Source organism: Garra rufa, chromosome 6 (assembly GCF_049309525.1).
Source record: "Garra rufa chromosome 6, GarRuf1.0, whole genome shotgun sequence".
In the NCBI taxonomy this organism is placed as follows: domain Eukaryota; kingdom Metazoa; phylum Chordata; class Actinopteri; order Cypriniformes; family Cyprinidae; genus Garra; species Garra rufa.
The window spans coordinates 55,174,042-55,194,920 of NC_133366.1; the positions used below are offsets into that span (position 1 = coordinate 55,174,042).

The following is a 20,879-nucleotide window of genomic DNA, read 5'->3' on the forward strand; positions in this document are numbered from 1 at the left end:
ACCAAACAGAAAACAGATGAAAAACGTTAAGATACAACATTGCTGTTTTCAGTGTTAATGGATTTTATTGCTCAACTAATGCATTCACAGGAAAGTTTTCTTGCTCAGAAGTTCCTCATGAGCTCAGATGTTTCTCCTAGAACATCTTTGGAGAATCAAACTGATGCAAATGAGTCACTGGTTTGTTTAGTACAGTAAGCTTTCACATGAATGAGCGTTTGATGAGAAGTGACGTCATGTTGAGGTGCAACAAAGTAACAATGTTTCTAAAAATAACGCCATTTTCAATGTAACACTGTTGCAGTACTGAAAGCTGCTACTTTTAGACATTAAGATCTTTTTTTTAAATGTTAGACTTTTTTTTGTTTGTTTGTTTCATTTGTTTGTCCAGTGAGTCAAAACCGCAAACGTTTTTGAACTGGATAAATAAACAGGTTAAATATTTATCAAAAAAACAAAATCAGCTGTAATTCCTGTTACATAATTTCCCTCAGTGTCCATTCGCCTGCCAGAGCGCGTACACCCGCTGAGGGCTACTAGTTTACCCATGGTTAACCCTTACTGGCCAGTCATGAGTTCGCTCTCGCTGCGCTTCTGGCCGAACTAGAGGAACGTGAACAGGAAGAATCCAAATCCAGTGTTTGAGTTCGCATCCGAAGCGGAAGTTTCTGGAGTGAGCGACCGAATCGAAGAGCGGGAGCATGAGGAGGCTGTCGGCGGCGCGGAGCGGCTCTCTGCTCGGCCTCGTGTTGCTGCTGCTGCGTGCTGAACTCTGCGGGTCACAGCGATGTGAGTAAAACAGATCAACGAGATCAAACTAGCGACATGAAAACATTCACTTTACCAACAGCTTACTGTCACAAAGTGATTAAACTTACTTTAGAAACCGTTACTCTGATCAGCCGTTTGTTGAGCAGTGTTTACCTTTACATTTACCACAGTTTACACCAAAACATAGTTACTTTAGTTGGTGTTACTACCAAACTGTGGTAACTTGATATTTATCTCTGTCATCAAATAAGAACTGAATCAAAATGACAGTCTTTAAAGCACATCTCACATTAATGTAATGTGGTTTTATATCAGAAACAGCTCTGGTAAATATGGTGGTAGTTTGGAGGAAAATGTACCATGGTTACCATGGTCAATTTTTGCAGTCTATGACATGAATATGATTAAGGTACTTATTTTTAGTTAAAATGAAGTCACAGAGTGGCAAAAATGACTATTTACAAACAGCTGGAACAATGTTTCAAACTAGTGTTTTCAAAATTAACAGTGTTTACCAAGTTACAGTGTTGCAATGTTTATAAAAGTAACTAACAGTGTTTACAAAATTAACAGTTATTTGTGAGCCTGGACCACAAAACTAGTCATAAGGGTCATATTGTTGAAACTGAGATTTATACATCATCTGAATAAATAAGTTTTCCATTGATGTATGATTTGTTAGGATAGAACAATATTTAGTTGAGATAAAACTATTTGAAAATATGCAATCTGACGGTGCAAAAACTTAAAATATTGAGAAAATAGCTTTTAAAGTTGTTCAAATGAAGTTCTAAGCCATGCATATTACTTATCAAAAATTAGGTTCTGATATATTTACGGTAGGAAATGTACTAAATATCTTCATGGAACATGATCTTTACTTAATATGCTAATGATTTTTGGTATAAAAGAAAAATCGATCATTTTGACAATGTATTTATGGCCCTTTTTTGTTGTTTATGAAAGTAACAGTAACAATGTTTCTAAAAATGACAGAATTTACAAAGTAACAATATAGCAGTGTTAATAAAAGTAACAGAATTTACAAAATAAAAATGTTGCCATTTACAAAAGTAACAGTGTTTCTAAAAATAAGTGGTAAAAGGTAACTGTTTAGGAAAAAAGATTTATATTTATAAAAACTTTTTATAATAAAAAGGTTTGTGAAAGTAACAATGTTTCTAAAAGTATCAATTTGCAAAGTAACAATATAGCAGTGTTCACAAAAGTAACAATATTTACTAAATAAAAATGTTACCATTTACAAAAATAACAAGGTAACAGTTTTTTTGTAAAAATAACGTATTTACAAAGTAACAGTGTTCAGAAAGATAACTGTAACAGTGTTTTCAAAATTAACAATATTTACAAAAGTAACAATGTTTACAAGTAACAGTGTAGTCAGTTTCCTGCAGATCAGATTACATTCTAACACTTTACAGATAGTAACATATAAAGTGATGTGAGGATGTGTAATACGGCTGTTTCATTCATACTGTGTGTGTGTGTGTGTGTGTGTGTGTGTGTGTGTGTGTGTGTGTGTGTGTGTGTGTGTGTGTGTGTGTGTGTGTGTGTGTGTGTGCGCGTGCGTGGGTGTGCAACTGCCCTACATTACAGACTGACAACAGAGAGTTCAAATCAATAGTCTTGTTTAACATAGACCGTGTTGTAGTTCATCTCAAACTCTGTCAGTGTTGAAGAGGTTTATTCTAGAAATGTTCTCTAGTAAGAGACTCTGGCGGCAGCGGCGGCACGTGGGGAAATAAATCCCTGCGTAACTCCACTGACCCGCACAATGAAGCCATTTGATTGAGTTAAAGCTGATGTTCATGAAGCTGACTCATTTTCTGAAGTCTAGTCTCTTTAATGTACTTGAGCAGTACCACAGTACATTGATATAAAACATAATTACACTCCATGGTACTTGAAATCAATTGATATATGTAGGCTAGCCTGATTAATCAGAAATATTGGCTGATAATGGTATGGCAAGCCATTTTAGCCTAAAATATACCATGCGCTACTCGTCGTAATTGCAGTTTTACTAGTAACAATTCAATTAGAGAAATCTACAAATGAATTTTTTACTAGTCATATGTCTCCATTGACTTCCATTCATTTGTAATTACAGAGCTCTACAACAGAATTTTTACTAGCAAGAATTTCAATTAGAGCTCTCTAAATACATTTTTATTAGTAAGAATTCCATTTAAAGAGCTCTCTAATTCAATTGTTACTAGTAAGAACTGAATTAGAGAGCTTTTTAATTCAATTACAGAGCTCTGCAATTAAACATATCTTTAATGTGTTTTTCTACTAGTAAAAATTAAATTAGAGAGCTCTGTAATTGGAATTATTACTAGTAATAGTTCAGTTTTAGAACTCTGTAATTAAAAATGAATGGAAGTCAATGGAGACATATGACTAGTAAAAATGAATTTGTTGAGCTCTCTAATTGGAATTGTTACTAGTAAGAACTGAATTAGAGAAATCTCTAATTATAATTGTTACTAGTAAGAACTGAATTAGAGAGCTCTTTAATTCAATTATAGAGCTCTGCAATTAAACATATCTTTAATTTGTTTTTTACTAGTAAAAACTGAATTAGAGAGCTCTGTAATTGGAATTATTACTAGTAAAAATTGATTTAGAGAGCTCTCTAATTGTAATTGTTACTAGTAAAAATGCAATTACGAAGAGTATTCTTAGTGTATTTTAGGCTAAAACGGCTTGCCATATTATGGCACATAAGTCAGTGTAAAAATACACTGCAGAAAATGCTTTTCTAGTTTTGTTTCCAGCCAAAATATCTAAAAATTCTTAAAACAAGAAGGATTTTCTAGACTAGTAAAATTTATTGTCTTGTTTTCAGAAAAAAAGTGCATTTTAGCTTGAAACAAGCAAAATAATCTGCCAATGGGGTAAGAAAAATAAATTTGAAATAAGATTTTTTTTCTTACCCAATTGGCAGATTATTTAGCTTGTTCTAAGCAAAAACTCACTTAATTTTGACTTGTTTTTTTCTGAAAACAAGACAATAAATTTAACTTGTCGAGAAAATCCTTCTTGATTTAAGAAGTTTTAGATATTTTGGCTGGAAACAAGACAAAAATCTAAGCTAGAAAAGCATTTTTGCAGTGTAGAGTCTGTTTGGTAGACTATGTAAGTTGTGAACACATTGATTGGTATTACCATAGTGTTTGTGGAAATGCCATGTTAATTGAATGGCTCTGATCTGATGTGCTATCTCTCATGTCCAGTTCTCCCACAGAATAAAGCATCTCAGTTCTTGCTGCGACACAGACGTGCAAACACTCTGTTTGAGGAGAGCAAGAAAGGAAACCTGGAGCGCGAGTGCATCGAGGAGCTGTGCAATAAAGAGGAGGCGCGAGAGATCTTTGAAAACAATCTGGAAACGGTGAGTTGCGTCAGCGATCGATGCTCTCTGATGTTTGTGTTGCGATCCGTCACGCCGTTGACCGTGACATTGACCCGTCGGCCGTGTGCGTGCCGTCAGTCATGTGAGCTCTGTGGCTGGAAATGAATCACTACATGCTTTATGATATCTGTGAATAATCTCATGATTATATTTGTTCTCTGCTTTTTCCAGGAATATTTCTATCCCAAGTATGTTGGTAAGTTATCATCATTATTTTTGTGCAAATCAACACTGACAGTGTCTCTGAAATATGATTGCAAAACTCACTGGAACTGAAGCTGATTTGACTCTGACCCACAAAAACAGACTCACAGTCATTGTTATTTCTTTTTTTAAACAGAAAATCACTTTGTATAATTAAATACAATTATAAAATTACAAAACCACTATACAGGTGAACAGACTAACAGATACTTCTCCAGTTGATTAATTACAATACAATATGGTTTTTCTGAAATGTTCTGTTTAAATATGCAAATGAGGCTAATCTAATTAAATATGCACTAATTTGCATGCATTTCTAGAACTGAAAACTGAACATTGGGTAAAGCTAAATTCATAATTCTTGTTTGATTTTGCTGACGTATTAAAGACAAAACCAGTCATTAGGGTAAATGTTTTATTTAAAATTTGAGATTTATGCATCATCTGAATACAGTAAAGCTAAATAAATAAGCTTTCCATTGATGTATGGTTTGTTAGGATAGGACAATATTTGTCCAAGATTTAACTATTTGAAAATCTGAGGGTGCAAAAAACTCTAAATATTGGGAAAATCACCTTTAAAGTTGTTCAAATGAAGTTCTTAGCAATGCATATTTCTAATCAAAAATTAAGTTTTGAAATATTTATGGTAGAAAATGTTTCAAACAATAGCAGTATTTAAGTTACAGTGTTTACAAAGTTAACAGTTATTTGTGACCCTGGACCACAAAACCAGTCATAAGGGTCAACTTTTTGAAATTGGGATTTATACATCTTCTGAATAAACAAGTTTTCCATTGATGTATGATTTGTTAGGATAGGACAATATTTGTCTGAGATACAACTATTTGAAAATCTGCAATCTGAGAGTGCAAAAACTCAAAATATTGAGAAAATCACCTTTAAAGTTGTCCAAATGAAGTCCTTAGCAATGCATATTACTAATCAAAAAATAAGGTTTGATATATTCACGGTAGGAAATTTACAAAATATCTTCATGCAACATGATCTTTACTTAATATGCTAATGATTTTTGGCATAAAAGAAAAATTAATAACTTTGCCCCGTGCAATGTATTTTTGGCTTTTTCTACAATATATATCCATGCCACTTAAGACTAGTTTTGTGCTCCAGGGTTACAAATCAGAAAATACTGTCAACAGACAGAAAACAAACACATTTTTACCATGTTTTTAGCAGTAAAACATTATTTAAATCAATGTAAATGAAATATAAACACGCCTTCAGAATATAGAGAGGAATAAAAATGTAAGAGGAATGAAATCTACAAATGCAGATAGATAAAGTGCAAGAAAAGAAACACTTAAATGTGAATTTGTTTTCTTTCCTCTAGACTAAAATAACAAAATGGATGCAAAATGTACTGAAAAATTGACTAGTGCATGAAAAAAAATGGTTTTGCATGGACAACTAGGAAAAAAGTCTGACCTCTGTGATTGCCAACAAGGGTTGTACTGAGTCTTGTTTTGCGAAGAAGTCAAATACTTATTTCACTCATTAAAATAAAAATCAATTCAGAACTTTTTGGAAATGCATTTTTTTGTTGCATTCTGTCTCTCACTGTTCAAAAAAACCTAGCATTAAAATTCTAGACTGATCATTTCTTTGTCAGTGGGCAAATGTACAAAATCAGCAGGGGATCACAAATGTATTTACATGAGTTTATAATTAGTGTGTATTGAGTTGAGCATGATCAGATGGACTGAAGCGTGTGTTGTTTTGTCTGTAGTGTGTCTGGGCTCTCACCGCGTGGGCATCAGCGATCCAAACTCTGCTCCTGGAATCCCTCAGAATCTGCGCACCTGTGTTCAAGGTGAGTGGTGTTATGCAGTCTGTGTTAGTGTTGGGTTTGTCAGTGTGGAGTGTGTTTGAGCTGCTGTGTGTTTCAGAGATCAGTAACCAGTGTCTGCCGCTGCCGTGTCACACGGAGGGTTACCAGCGCTGTGTGGACGGTCAGGGCTCCTTCACCTGTGTGTGTAAAGCGGGATGGAAGGGTCAGCGCTGTGAGCAGGGTGAGATCAGATTCACCACTTCACTACTCGTACTGTAAATATGAACCTTTCAGGACTTGAACACATCGTGATGACATCGAGGTCATGGGTTCGATTTCCGAAGAATGCATGAACCGATCCAATGTAAACCTTACATAAATGTGACCCTGCATCACAAAACCAGTCGTAAGGGTCCATTTTTTGAAATTGAGATGTATCATCTAAAAGCTGAATAAATAAGCTTTCCGATATTCAGCTGAGATACAACTATTTGAAAATCTGGAATCTGAGGCTGCAAAAAAAAACCACCCTTTAAAGTTCTTAGCAATGCATTTTACTAATCAAAAATTAAGTTTGGATATATTTATGATAGTAAATTTACAAAATATCTTCATGGAACATGATCTTTACTTGATGAGCCAATGATTTTTGGAATAAAAGAACAATTTATAAATTTGACCCATACAATGTATTTTTGGCTCTTGCTACAAATATGCCTGTGCTCCAGCATCACATATTAACATCTAATAATATTATATACTATAAAAAAATAAATACTGTTCCAATACTGAAATTCATTTGACAAGCATTAAGACATTTTCAAAAAGCGATAATTGTGGTGTTGTTTTTTGTCCTACAGTTCAGACTTTTTTTTTGAGTTTATGTCTTGCAATCCAAGTTATATTTCACAGATCTGACTTCAAAATTGCGATAAAATTTAGGATAAAAACAACCTTTTTTTTTTTTTTTTTCCATTTTGAAAAATACTGATGCTTCGTATTCTTTATAGAGAAAAACGTTATTGATTTTCGTCTGATTTGAGGTGAAATATGAAAACCACACCTGTGTTGTTTTGTTAGTATGGTGTTTTATTTTTTTTTAAAACATGGTTCTTGTGTTTCTGTTCAAGTTTTGATATATTTACGGTAGGAAATCTACAAAATATCTTCATGGAACATGATCTTTAATTATTATCCTAATTATTTTTGGCATAAAAGAAAAATTGATCATTTTGAGCCATTCAATGTATTGTGAGCTATTGCTTCAAATATAGCCGTGCTACTGAAGACTTGTAAAGTTTTGTGCTCCAGGGTCACTGATGTAAATAATGGATAGGTTAGAGCACCACCTACTGCTCAGAAGTTAGCACTGGTAATGCACAGATGATTATTACTAGTATTTATAATTATTTGATTGGCTTACAGATATTAATGAGTGTGAAGACCCAGAATTCCCTGCGGGCTGCAGCCAAACGTGTCACAACCTCCCCGGCAGCTTCGTGTGCAGCTGCGAGAAGGGCTACTACACCCACGACAACGTCCACTGCCACGGTGAGGGTCACCGCACAGGTCACAGGTGTCAGAGGTCAGAGGTCGGCGCTGGCTTCACGTCTGCCAGACGAGTCTGAGCTCCAGCGGCTCTTCCAGGAATCCTGGGATTTTCCTGTAAAAGAGAAACACGATTCCATCCAGCTGTGAGGTCCAGCGTTCATATTAAACCACACACACACACACACACACACACACACACACTTAAAGGTTCATTATGTAACAGTGTTTTTAAGCTCATAAATCATCAGACACCGTTTCCCTTTGGCAGAAACAATGTTCCTGTGAGTTTATCTGCAGGATCCACAGTGCCGTGTGTGTGATTGTGTGGTTTGTGTTGCTGGACGCAGGCACTCCATGTTAGAATAACAGTGATGAAATCACGCCGGTGGACTTCTGGGAACGATCAAAACACAAATCTGTGACTAGATTGCAGTTCTGTTCTGTTATGAGCGTGCTGGGATCCTGGTGAAGGGGGAATGTGTGATTCGTGGTGTTTTTCAGTCACTATCTGGTGCAAGTCAAACTTGTTTCAAGTGTTGAAGCAGAAGCGTTTAGATCAGAAGGTGTTTAGGTCATGAAAACATCACTGAGAAGTAATGATGCAAGTTATATAATAATATTACTTTTTCCGAGTAACTAGTAAAGTAACGCATTACTTTTTAATTGACAAGAAAATATCTGAGTTATTTTTCAAATAAGTAACGCCAGTTACTTTCCCTCATTTATTGATTAAAAGCTCTCCTGTCCTCATGTTGAGAGAAATCAAGAGTAAGATGTTCCTTTAGTTCTAGAATAAATGTGAACATGCATTAATTCATCTCACTCACTAAAAAACAGATGCAGTGTTCTTCAAAATGAATAAAAACAATGAAATTCAAGCAAACCTACAATAATTAAATATGTTCAATAATACAAATATCCTTTATGTATTTAATCCCATTTTATTAACCGATGTCTTTGCTGCCGACCTTCGATGATCCGATTCATCCATACTAATAAGCACAAATGACTCAAGATAATCTAACATTTGTTTTCCTTTTTTTTATTGCTGAAGAGAAGACATTTGTTCTTCTGCGGTCTACTGTACAGACAGAGATTTACTTTTCTCTAAGCCTGAGGCTTTTGCTGTGAAAAGGCTTTTACGTTTGACAAAAATAGATTTTTATATTAAAAACAAACAAGCAAGCCCTGCCCGGATTTAAAAGTAACGCAAAAGTAACGCATTACTCTCTATCAAAAGTAACTAAGTAACGTAATTAGTTACTTTTTTTAGGGAGTAACTCAATATTGTAACGCATTGCTTTTAAAAGTAACTTTGCCCAACTCTGATGAGAAGTGATGCTGTAGATTTGTTCATTGTATTCAGATTTAATTAATTATTTATTTAATTGTATGTATTTATTGATATTTATTAAGACTGGCTTTATTTTCAGGTTGTTGCCAAAGCAACATTTCTTGTTTTCATTAAAGTTAAACTGAGTTGCTAAAATAACTAAATAACTAAATATATCAAAACAATAAAAATATATAAATACTACATAGACATCTTAAAATAAATAACTAATAAATAAATACGAAACAAAATGACTAAAACTGATTTAAAAATTAAAAACAGAAAAAATTCAAAATATAAACAAAATGTATAGTAGCATCTAAATGATTCTAAAATAGCAACAAAAAAAAAACATTTTAAATGTAAAATAGAAACAGTTATTTTAATAAAAATGAAAAATGACTAAAAGTTAAAAAATAATAAAAACATACAAATAAAATTTTATTCAAAATAGGAACAAGTATAATATGAAATAAAAATAATATATAATAATAAAAGACGTCAAACATCAAAACTTAGACTAAAAATTTATAAATACTACATAGACATCTTTAAAAAAAATTAACTATTAACAATTATAAAAACACAAAACAAAATTACTAAAACTAAAAAAATGAAAACACATTTAAAACATGAACAAAAGTATAATAGCATCTAAATGATTCTAAAATAAAAAAAATAATTTTAAATGTAAATTAAAAACAAATAACAGCTATAAAATTAAACAACAAAAAAATGACAAAATTCAGTAAAATCTAATAAAAAAATATAAAGTCTAAAATGAGCTAAATCTATAATAGAATACCAATGATACTAAAATAACACTGCTGATGTTTGTATATTACAGTGTGTTTGTGAATCTGATGGTGTGTGTGTGTGTGTGTTTCAGATATCAATGAGTGTATCATGTACCCCAGTGTGTGTGTGGAACCTTCCAAATGTGTCAACGTTCCGGGATCGTTCGAGTGCCGCTGTCCGCTGGGATACAACTACAACATGAGCTCACACCAGTGTGTTGGTGAGACCATAACACTTCTTCATTCACTGTCCATACCTTCATCATCATCAACCAATGTGTCATTCCATCACTGCCTCACCAACGGATCCTCTGTGGTGAATGGGTGCCGTCAGAATGAGAGTCCAAACAGCTGATAAAAACATCACAATAATCCACACCACTCCAGTCCATCAGTTCACATCTTGACAAGACATAAGCTGAAACACATCCATTATTAAAATGTTTTTAAATATTAACAATTCTGTAATCCAAAATAACACTTCCTCCAGTGAAAAGTGGTCTGGTCTGAATCAGGAGAGAAATCTGCACAGATCAAGCACAGTTTACAAGCCAAAACAGCTCTAAACAAATATGCGGCTGGATTTTGATGTGTGGGACAACAGGAAATTGACTTTTTCACTAGAGGAAGTGTTATTATGGATTATGAACTCGTATTTTAGTTAAAAACATCTTGGTGGATTTGTTTGGACTCTCATTCTTATGGCACCCATTCACTGCACACTAAAATGTATTCACCCTCAGGTCATCCAAGATTAGGATGAGTTTGTTTCTTCATCAGATTTGTAGAAATGTGTCATTCCATGCTCCTTCCTCACTAATGGATCACCAATGCAGTGAATGGGTGCCGTCAAAATGAGATTTCAAACAGCTGATAAAAACATCACAATAATCCACACACCACTCCAGTCCCTCAGTTAACATCTGGAATAGACAAAAGCTGAAACAAATCCATCATTAAAACATTTTTAACTAAAACACAAGTCCATAATCCATAATAATGCTTCCTCCGGTGAAAAAGTGGTCTGGTCTGAATCAGGAGAGAAATCTGCACAGATCAAGCACAGTTTACAAGCCAAAACAGCTCTAAACAAATGGAGGTGGACAACAGGAGATGGACTTTCACTGGAGGAAACTTCATTATGGTTTATGGACTCGTATTTGAGTTAAAAGACATTTTGATGAATGGGTGCCGTCAGAATGAGAGTCCAAACAAATCCATCATTAAGATGTTTTTAACTAAAATACAAGTCTATAATCCATAATAATGCTTCCTCCAGTGGAAAAGTCCATCATCAAAATCCAGCCGCATATTTGATTAGAGCTGTTTTGGCTTGTGCAGATTTCTCTCCTGATTCAGACCAGACCACTTTTTCACTGGAGGAAGTTAAAAACATTTTAATGATAGATTTGTTTCAGCTTTCGTCTTCTCAAGATGTTAACGGATGGACTGGAGTGGTGTGGATTACTTGCGCTCATTCTGACGGCACCCATTCACATCCACTGGTGAGCAAGTGATGCAATGCTTGTTGGTTGATCTGTTTGTTTATTCTGATGTGATCGTGTGTGTGTCTCCATCAGATGTGGATGAGTGTGAGCAGGACGTGTGTGAGGGCGAGTGTGTGAACAGCGTGGGGAGTTTCTCGTGTCACTGTGACGGACGTAAAGGTGTGAGACTGGCAGCAGACGGCCTTCAATGTGAGAAGATCCCCGAGTGTCTGGATCTGTACGACTATAAGCATGAGGAGATGCTGTATCTGGGAGAGCAGTTCTCCGGCGTACCCGTCATCTACCTGCGCTTCCGTCTGCATGCCGACACCAAGTACGACTCCTGGTTTTTCTGTGTTTATGAGGAATGATGGGATAGCTGCGGTAACTGAACACTGGCAGGTTTCCAGTTCAGGAAGTCTAGCTGTGTCTGATTGCGCTATTATTGAAGACAGTTCCTGATAAAACGCAGCTGATATAATATTTAGTTTGACCTCCTGAAGTGGATGAACACCATTTTCTGAAGGTTCTTTAAATCTTTTAACTTTAAAAGTGTTGTTTGGTTAACAGATAAGAATCTGTTGTTATTGCTAATTAAAACTATTACATCATTTCTGTTAAGGCGAGACACTGCAGGTGAATAGGGTAAAAAAAATGTACTAATAGATATTACCTTACTTACTATGTTGATTGATTAATGATTACATTGATAATTGCAAAAAAAAATTCTATTTCAAGTTTTCTAAGATGTTAGGTTATAATATGCAAATGAGCATGATTTAATGAAATATGTGCTAATTTGCATACATTTCTAGTACAAAAATCTAAGTCAGTTTCAAAATTCTTGTTTAATTTGTTTGACATATTAGAGTCAAATGTTTTTATAGAGGGAATAAATCTAATTTCATCACTCCATAATTCAGAAAAATGTTTTTGCCTGCAGTGTCTCCTCTTAAATGAAAAAAATCTGAAATAAATTAAAGTATTGGTTGAAAAACTTTCTCTTTAAAAATGTAATTGTAAAGTTTTGTCCTCTAACTGAAGTTTGGTCTAAGTTTAAAAAAAAAAAAAAAAGTAAAAAATAATGACAAAAGCATGTTACAAAAACATTAAAATTGACTTCAAACAAATATAAAAACAAAAGCTAATTCAAAAAATAAATGGTATTAGAAAAATAATAAAATCAAATATTTTTCTAATTGAAATAAAGCTAAAAAAAATAAAGTATATTTAAATATTAATACATATTAGATGAAACATTTAAATTTAATTTAGAAATGTTGGCAATTAACTGAAATAAAATAAGTTTAAGTACAAAAATTACTAGATGTTATTAAACTAATCTAAATATAAATATAAAAAATAATAATAATAAAAATTGAAAAGCACATTAAATTACTAAAAATTCTAAATGATTAAAAAAAACTGAAAATTTCAAAACAAAAGCTAATTCAAATGTAAATAATACTAAGGTAACTTCAGAGTGTTGTAATGTGTATTTCTTCCCACAGGTTTGCAGCTGAATTTGATTTCCGCACGTTCGATCCGGAGGGAGTGATTCTGTACGCCGAATCTGCGCAGGACTCGTGGTTTATGTTGGGTTTACGGTCCGGACGCATCGAGGTCCAGTTTAAGAACGAACACTCCGTCAAAATAACCAGCGGAGGAAAAGCCATCAATGACGGCCAGTGGCACGTGGTGCGTTTAAATCAAACGTCAATTATAAATGATCACATCTGTGTCTCAAAAGACCTGCTACATTGTTCTAACAATATTTACTTATATTTATACCTAATCTGAACGCTGGATAAATAAGCTTTCCATTGATGAATGGTTTGTTAGGATCGGCTGAGAAACAACTATTTGAAAATCTGGAATCTGAGGATGCAAAAAATAATAATATTGAAAAAATCGTTGTCCAAATGAAGTTCTTAGCAATGCATATTACTAAATTTTAAATTTTCTATTAATTTTTGATATTTACGGTAGCAAATTTACAAAACATCTTCACGGAACATGATCTTCACTTAATATCCTAATGTTTTTTGGAATGAATGCAATATATTTTTGGCTATTGCTACAAATATACCCATTTTACTTAAGACTGGTTTTGTGCTCCAGGGACACATTTTATAATCTTTTTTTACATTTCTGTTAAAAACAACAGAATAAGAACAAGTAGAAGAAGTTACCAATCAAATGAAATCAGCATTAACAAAAGTAATTTGTACTACAGAGGTGGCACAGGAGAACACAAAATGAGGCTCAGAGGTGGCAAGAGTCAAATTCATAAATTTGTGTTGAGAATAATGTTTTAAGGGGAGACACAGCAGGCCAAAACACAAAAAACAAGTTTAAGATTTTGGGCTTTTTGTTGTTCCGTAAAGTGTTTTTTCAGACTAGTGGAAAGAAAACGCCTGAAAGACACTGTTAAGTGTTTCTTCTCTAGCACTTTATCTATTTGTGTCAATAGATTTCAATTACAGTACAGATTTTTAAAGGCCATGAGTTTTTTCTCCTGCACTGAGCCATAAATCTCATCACATTTTATTCCTGTCTATGAAGGTTTTTACAGAGGGATTTGTTCATATAGAATTTGCTTGATTTTATACAACAGTATTCCCCAGAAAATAGTAAAAAATGTAGTGTCTCCTGTCCGTTCTAAGTTTTATCTGAATTATGGTGACGAAATGAGATCCAAAATCCAAAATCCTCTCTGTATCAAAAAAATTTAATTAAGAATTTTGAAGAATTTTAAACCTAACATTTTAGAAAACGTTTTATCAAAGTAATCAATCAACTGAGTAAAGATCATGACGATTAGTTAATTTTTTTAGCCTGTTCACCTGCAGTGTCTCGCCTTAAATATAAAAATTTGAATATAGAAATACTAAATGATTTAAATAACTGAATGAAACCAAACCTGCAAGTAGGTGGCGACTAGTTGCTGATTTAATTACTGAATCATTCATTCATTTGATTCATTCGAACTAGTGAATCTGAATTACACTTTGTTCATTACTATCTGTCAGAATAGTGGTCAAAAGTGTAGTTTGGAAAGTTTATTTGATCAAAAATACAGTAAAATTGTGAAATATTTTTATAATTTAAAAGAACTCTTTTCTATGTGAATATCTATTCAAATGTAATTTATTCCTGTGATCAAAGCTGAATTTTCAGCATCATTACTGCAGTCTTCAGTGTCACACGATCCTTCAGAAATCATTCGCATTTGCTGATTTGCTGCTCAAGAAACATTTCTAATTATTATCAATGTTGAACACAATATTTTTGTGGAAACAGTGATGCATTTTATTTTTCAAGATTCACAGATGAATAGAAAGTTCAAAAGAACAGCATTTAAATGAAACCGGAATCTTTTGTAACATTATAAATGTCACTTTTGATCAGTTTAATGCAGCCTTGATGAGTAAAAATATTAAAACAGTTGTGCTGCGCTAGTGTGTACGATGTGGTGTGTGAACTGTTCTCTGTGTCTGTAGATCTCGGTGGAGGAGCTGATGGGAAGCATCAGTGTGAAGATCAGTAAAGAGGCGGTGATGAGCATCAACAGTCCTGAGCGTCTCTTCAGCCCCGTCAATGACAAACTGGAGACCAAAGTGTACATCGCCGGCCTGCCTATTCGCAACGAGAGCCTCATCAAACCGGTCAGTGCTCGCAAACAAAGTCAGACATTAAAGATTTACAAAACCTCACAAATCAGTTGATTTCAAAGAGTTTTTGGTTTTGTTTGTGGCGCTGCGGAATAGATCAACCCCAGGCTGGACGGCTGCATCCGCGGCTGGAATCTGATGAACCAGGGAGCGTCTGGAGTGAAGGAGGTGATTCAGGGGAAGGAGAGCAAACACGGTTATGTCTTTGTGGAGAAAGGCTCGTTCTTCAGCGGCGGAGGCCTGGCGCACTTCAACATCGACTACAGTGAGTTCAGAACGCTTACTGGAACATTCACACAGAAATACAATTAAAGAGCTTCTGTAACACATCCGTTACTACAGAAGATTCCCTTTGAACTTGGCTTGCATTTTTGCACTGTGTAAGTGGAGTCAAATGTGTTTCTATAGTGCTTTAAACTGAAAAATCCAGATCATTTCAAAGCAGCTTTACAGTAATAAACAGAATGAGTTGTTTATGTTGCAGAATTCATCAGTTATGCATCAGTAACCGCACAAATGATGTGTGTTGTCCTTGGATGGGTGAATGATGTGTGTGTTTTTCAGGCAGGATGGATCGCTGGTCGCTGGATGTTGTGATGAGCATCCGTCCGTCCAGCAGCACCGGTGTGTTGTTTGCTCTGGTCAGCAATGGCTCTGTGCCTCTGTCGGTTGCGGTGGTGACGCGAGGACCGGACGATGCAGTACGTTTTTAAGGACTCTACACTTAAAATAAATAACTTAAAACATTTAAGAGCACAGTCAAAATTTCAGGAGCACCTTCTAATCAATAATCTAAGAATCTGATTAGCCTTCCCATTATGAGGTGATATTTGACTCCTTGAAGTGATTTATAGGGTTTTTTTTTTTTACCTTTGTACTGTAATAACATTTTTCTAACTTTATTAAAGATATGTCATCTTTTGTCAAATTTCATATTAAAAAGTTATATTTGTGACCCTGGGCCACAAAACCAGTCATAAGTGTCAAATTTTGTGTTAATTGAGATTTATACATAATAAATAATAATTATAAATAAATAAATAAATCTTTCAATTGATGTATGGTTCGTTATGATAGGGCAATATTTGACTGAGAGACAACTATTTGAAAACCTAAAATCTAATTATTGAGAAATTTCCTTTAAACATTATCCAAATGAAGTATTACTAAACAAAAACATAAATTTTGATATATTTACCGTTTTATTTTTATTTTTTCATATTTACAAAATTTACAAAATATCTTCATGGAACATGATGTTTACTTAATATTCTAATTATTTTTGTCATAAAGGGAAAAATCAATAATTTTGACCCTTACAATGTATTTTTGGCTATTGCTACAAATATACCGGTGGCGCTACTTAAGACGTAAGGTTTTGTGCTCCAGGGTCACATTTTATGAGCTTTTTAACATTTCTAAATAAAACTACAGAATAAGAACAAGTAGCAGAATTTGCCAATCAAATGAAATCAGTATTAAAAATTAAAAATTAAATTTTGCCCAGAGGTGGCATGAGTGCTGTCAAATTCGTAAATTAATGTTTTAAATATAAAATTTGGAATATAGAAATATAAAATGATTTAAACAACTGAAAAGATACTTTAAAAATTAAACTGAAAATGCCAGTAGGTGGCGGCAAATCACTGATTTAATCACTGAGTTATTTGTTCGTTTGATTCGTTCAAACGTCTGATTTATTCAGGAATTAAACAAGTGACTGTCTTTATGAATAGAAAACTGATTGACTCACTAGATTTGTTTAAAACCGCACGTTGATTCATAAACAAAACACTGCTGTGTTTGAATGGAGATGCACTGTGGCTCAGTTGTGACTGGTGTCAAACTATTTTTGACGACAGAATGGAGCAAAATCAGGCAATAGTCTTATAGACAGACAGTGTCACTTAATATTAACTTCTTGTTAATTGAACTGTTGTATTAAATCATTATCTCATTAACAGCTGATCTCACATAGTTCTGTTACAATCAACTCCGCTCTTTCCACTTCACAATCAATCTCTTATTTACAGTCTCTCTACACTCTTGTTTATGAAAGGATTGGTGCAATATGTGTGTGATACATTACTCTATGTTACAAAAACACATAGAAACCTTTGATTCTCCCCTCAGTGCAAACACAAATAAGCTGATCGGGTCAGTCGTTCTGATGCTCCGACATATTCTTTTATATATTTTTTAGTTGCAAGCAGTAGGTTATTGAAATGGTCGCACTGTAGAGCCCTTAAACTAAACTCACACGTGTGTCTCTGTCTGGTGTTGCAGGATCTGCAGGTGTTTGTGGATCACATGTGTGTGGCGACGCTGCAGTCCATGATGCTGTGTTATCCGGACCGCTTGATGGTGGAGATGACAGTGTCAGCCGACGGGCTCCAGATCACGGCAAACTCCTCCAGCGTGTCCTACGGCGACAACGAGACCCTCAGCGCAGCTTTGAGCAGACTCTCCAGCGCCATGCAGGACCCTGTTCACACCTACATCGGAGGACTGCCAGGTTACTCAGTTTCTACTTCACTTTAACCTCATTTGTGACCCTGGACCACAAAACCAGTCATAAGGTTACATTTTAGTTATAATATAACTGAGATATATTTCAATAAATAAGCTTTCTATTGATGTATGGTTTGTTAGGATAGGACAATATTTGGCCGAGATACAACTATTTGAAAATCTGGAATCTGAGGGTGCAAATAAATCAAAATACTGAGAAAATCACCTTTAAAGTTGTCCAAATTAAGTTCTTAACAATGCATATTACTCATTAAAAATTACATTTTGATTGGTTTACAGTAGGAATTTTACAAAAAATCTTAATGTAACATGATCTTTACTTAATTTCCTAATGATTTTTGACATAAAAGAAAAATCAATAATTTTGACCCATACAATGTATGTTTGGCTATTGCTACAAATATACCCCAGCGACTTAAGACTGGTTTTGTGCTCCAGGGTCACATATATGAACAAATCCCTCTGTAAAAACCTTCAGAACATAGACAGGAATAAAAATGTAAAGTCTAGTGTGTGTAAGTGCTGCTGAAGTGGAGATTCATGGCTCAGTGTAGGAGAAAAAATCATTTTGAGAAAACAGCCTTTAAAAAAATGTATTGTGATTGAAATATATCGACCCAAATAGATAAAGTGCTATAAAAGAAACACTTAACAGTGACTTTTGGGTGTTTTCTTTCAATCAGTCTGAAAAAAAAAAAAAAAACTTTAGGAAAAAACTAAAAGCCCAAAATCTCAAACTTGACAGGTGCATGAAAAAACAGTTTTTGCCTGCAGTGTCTGCCCTTAAATAAAAATGTAAAAAATAATTTAAAATATGAATCAAATCTATAGTGGTCATTTTCAGGCTTTAGACCTGCGGTTAATGATGTTAACTAGTGCAGTGATAGTCAGTTTTAGTGCAGATTGCCTCACTAACAGCAGCTGGTCAGCACTCCTTCACTTCCCGGCATCTTATCAGCTTCATCAAGACATAAAGTCAATAAATCTATCAACAGTGGCATCTTGTGATGGTTTTGGAGCTCTATCATCAGATGAACCTCTGAATCAGGAGACGCTGGTGTCTGTCAGGAGCAGCTGCTTCTCATTCATCATCTTAAACGTCTCCGAACATTAGTCGATGAAGCTTTAAGTTTGTAGAATGAATGTGTGTGGTGTGTGCAGATCTGCCGCTGTCCGTCAGTCCCGTCTCTGCGTTCTACCACGGCTGTCTGGAGATGAGTGTGAACGGGCAGCAGCTGGACTTCGACGAGGCCGTCAGTAAAGACAACAGCATCAAGTCTCACTCCTGTCCTCCTGTTTCCGCCCCGGAGCCTCCGTCCTCCCAATCCCAGCCCTAGATAGAAGGTGTCGTCCAAACCTGAAGCAGGGACACGTGAGTTCCTGTCCGATGGCCTGATTCTGGGCTGTTTTGCATTGATCTGCTCATTAGTCCACTGATGACTAACACTAATGACAGAGCCTTTATTTAAAGACGCCTCTCGTATTCACTGCAGTGTTTTTATTGCTGACCTGTGTCTTTAATCAGGTTTTTACTCTCAGTATGTTGTATATAACACACTAATTTGAGTTTGAGTGTGATGTGAATATGTGTAGGTGGATGTTGAACACTAGTGACGCATTAATTGTTGTAATAAAACATGAAATGCAGCGGATTGTTGTTGTTGTTGTCGTCATGAAAACTCCAATCTCACCTTCTTAAGAGGCAAAATCCCGTCTTAGTCATGAATGAGAGCGTTTAACTCTCTAATTACCCCTTGGCTTTGAATTATATGTGGCCCTGAGGAAAACCAGAAAGTAGTAGGTCAGTTTCACAATAAGTTCCCAAAGTATGGATGGGAGAAAATAAAATAGTGGTTTTGCAACGTGATATAAACTCACAATTCTGTGAACATATGTGACCCTGGACCACAAAACCAGTCATAAGGTTAAATTTGACAAAACTGAGATTTATACATCATATGAAAGCTCAATAAATAAGCTTTCTATTGATGTATGGTTTGTTAGGATAGGACAATATTTGACTGAGATACATCTATTTGAAATCAGAAATCTGAGGATGCAAAAAAATTTAAAAGACTGAGAAAATCCCCTTTAAAGTTGTCCAAATTAGGTTCTTAACAATGCATATTACAAATCAAAAATTACATTTTGATATGTTTACAGTAGGAATTTTACAAAAAATCTTCACGGAACATGAACTTTACTTAATTTCTTAATGATTTTTGGCATAAAAGAAAAATCAAAAATTTTGACCCATGCAATGTATTTTTGGCTATTGCTACAAATATACCCCAGCGACTTAAGACTGCTTTTGTGCTCCAGGGTCACATATCACATCTCACATTATATTATATCTCACAATTTGGAGAAAGAAAGTCAGAAGTGAAAGTTTATATTGGACAATTCTGACTTTATAACTCACAATTTTGCATTTATATCTCACAGTTCTAAGAAAAAATTCATAGTTACATAGTGTCTAGTTCTATTACAGAATGCATTATGGTCTTTTAGAATCAAAGGTTTTTATAATCTTGACAAAATATGTATTGTTGAAAGTTCTGAGTCTCAAGATTCCATATTTGGTGGTTAGTTGGTGATAAAAGTGTGTACTGACAGAAATGTAACAAATAAAATCTCATAGGAGTCTCAATTTTTATATATTAACTTATATAAAGCTTTAATTTTATAGTGATTTTGGATTCAAAACATTTATTTTATATACAATAAAAAAATGGTATAGTGATTTTTTTTTTTTTTTTTTTTACAGTAAATGTAATCTTCTATAACTTTTTAACTGATTCCACTTCTGCAATAACACAATTGTCTTCTTAAAAACAAGAGACCAACCTTCAGCATTCATGAATTATAACAATTTAGGATTGGAACTGTTCATTTACCGCTTGTCTTTGTCTTCTGCCACACAAAGGTTTGAGATCAGTAAGATTTTTAATGCGTTTTAAAGAAGACTTTTCTGCTCATCGAGGCTGTGTTTATTTGATAAAAAAATACAGAAAAAAATGTAATATTGTAAAATGTTAATGCAATTTAATATAGTGGTTTCCTAATTTAATATACTTTAAAATATAATTTATTCCAGTGATGCAAAGCTGAATTTTCAGCATCATTACTTCAGTCTCCAGTGTCACATGATCCTTATGATAATGATGATTTTTAATATGCTGATTTATTATCAGTATTGAAAATAGTTGTGCTACTTAATATAAACCTGTTCATTTTTTTCAAGATTCTTTGATGAATAAAACATTAAAAAGAACAGCATTTATTTAAAATAGAAAACT

At 34.2% G+C, this 20,879-nt stretch overlaps 1 protein-coding gene across 1 annotated transcript; it reads left to right on the top strand.

Moving 5' to 3' along the window:
• The first annotated feature begins 470 nt into the window (after nt 1–470).
• LOC141336529 (vitamin K-dependent protein S-like) lies at nt 471–19,232 on the top strand. The gene is made up of 14 exons (XM_073842198.1): nt 471–789; nt 4,032–4,189; nt 4,382–4,406; nt 6,165–6,248; nt 6,325–6,447; nt 7,632–7,757; nt 9,980–10,108; nt 11,468–11,708; nt 12,886–13,072; nt 14,878–15,042; nt 15,145–15,313; nt 15,613–15,749; nt 17,335–17,563; nt 18,742–19,232. The coding sequence occupies exons 1-14, from the start codon at nt 702–704 to the stop codon at nt 18,915–18,917; spliced, it is 2,037 nt and encodes a 678-aa protein (XP_073698299.1). The 5' UTR covers nt 471–701; the 3' UTR covers nt 18,918–19,232.
• The last annotated feature ends 1,647 nt before the right edge of the window (nt 19,233–20,879 follow it).

Excerpts from the sequence above, each read along its gene's own strand:
- LOC141336529 (XM_073842198.1), top strand. The coding sequence starts at position 702 with ATGAGGAGGCTGTCGGCGGCGCGGAGCGGCTCTCTGCTCGGCCTCGTG. Across the intron at positions 6,448-7,631 it reads GGGTCAGCGCTGTGAGCAGG|ATATTAATGAGTGTGAAGAC; the intron begins GTGAGATCAGAT and ends ATTGGCTTACAG. Across the intron at positions 13,073-14,877 it reads ATGACGGCCAGTGGCACGTG|ATCTCGGTGGAGGAGCTGAT; the intron begins GTGCGTTTAAAT and ends CTGTGTCTGTAG.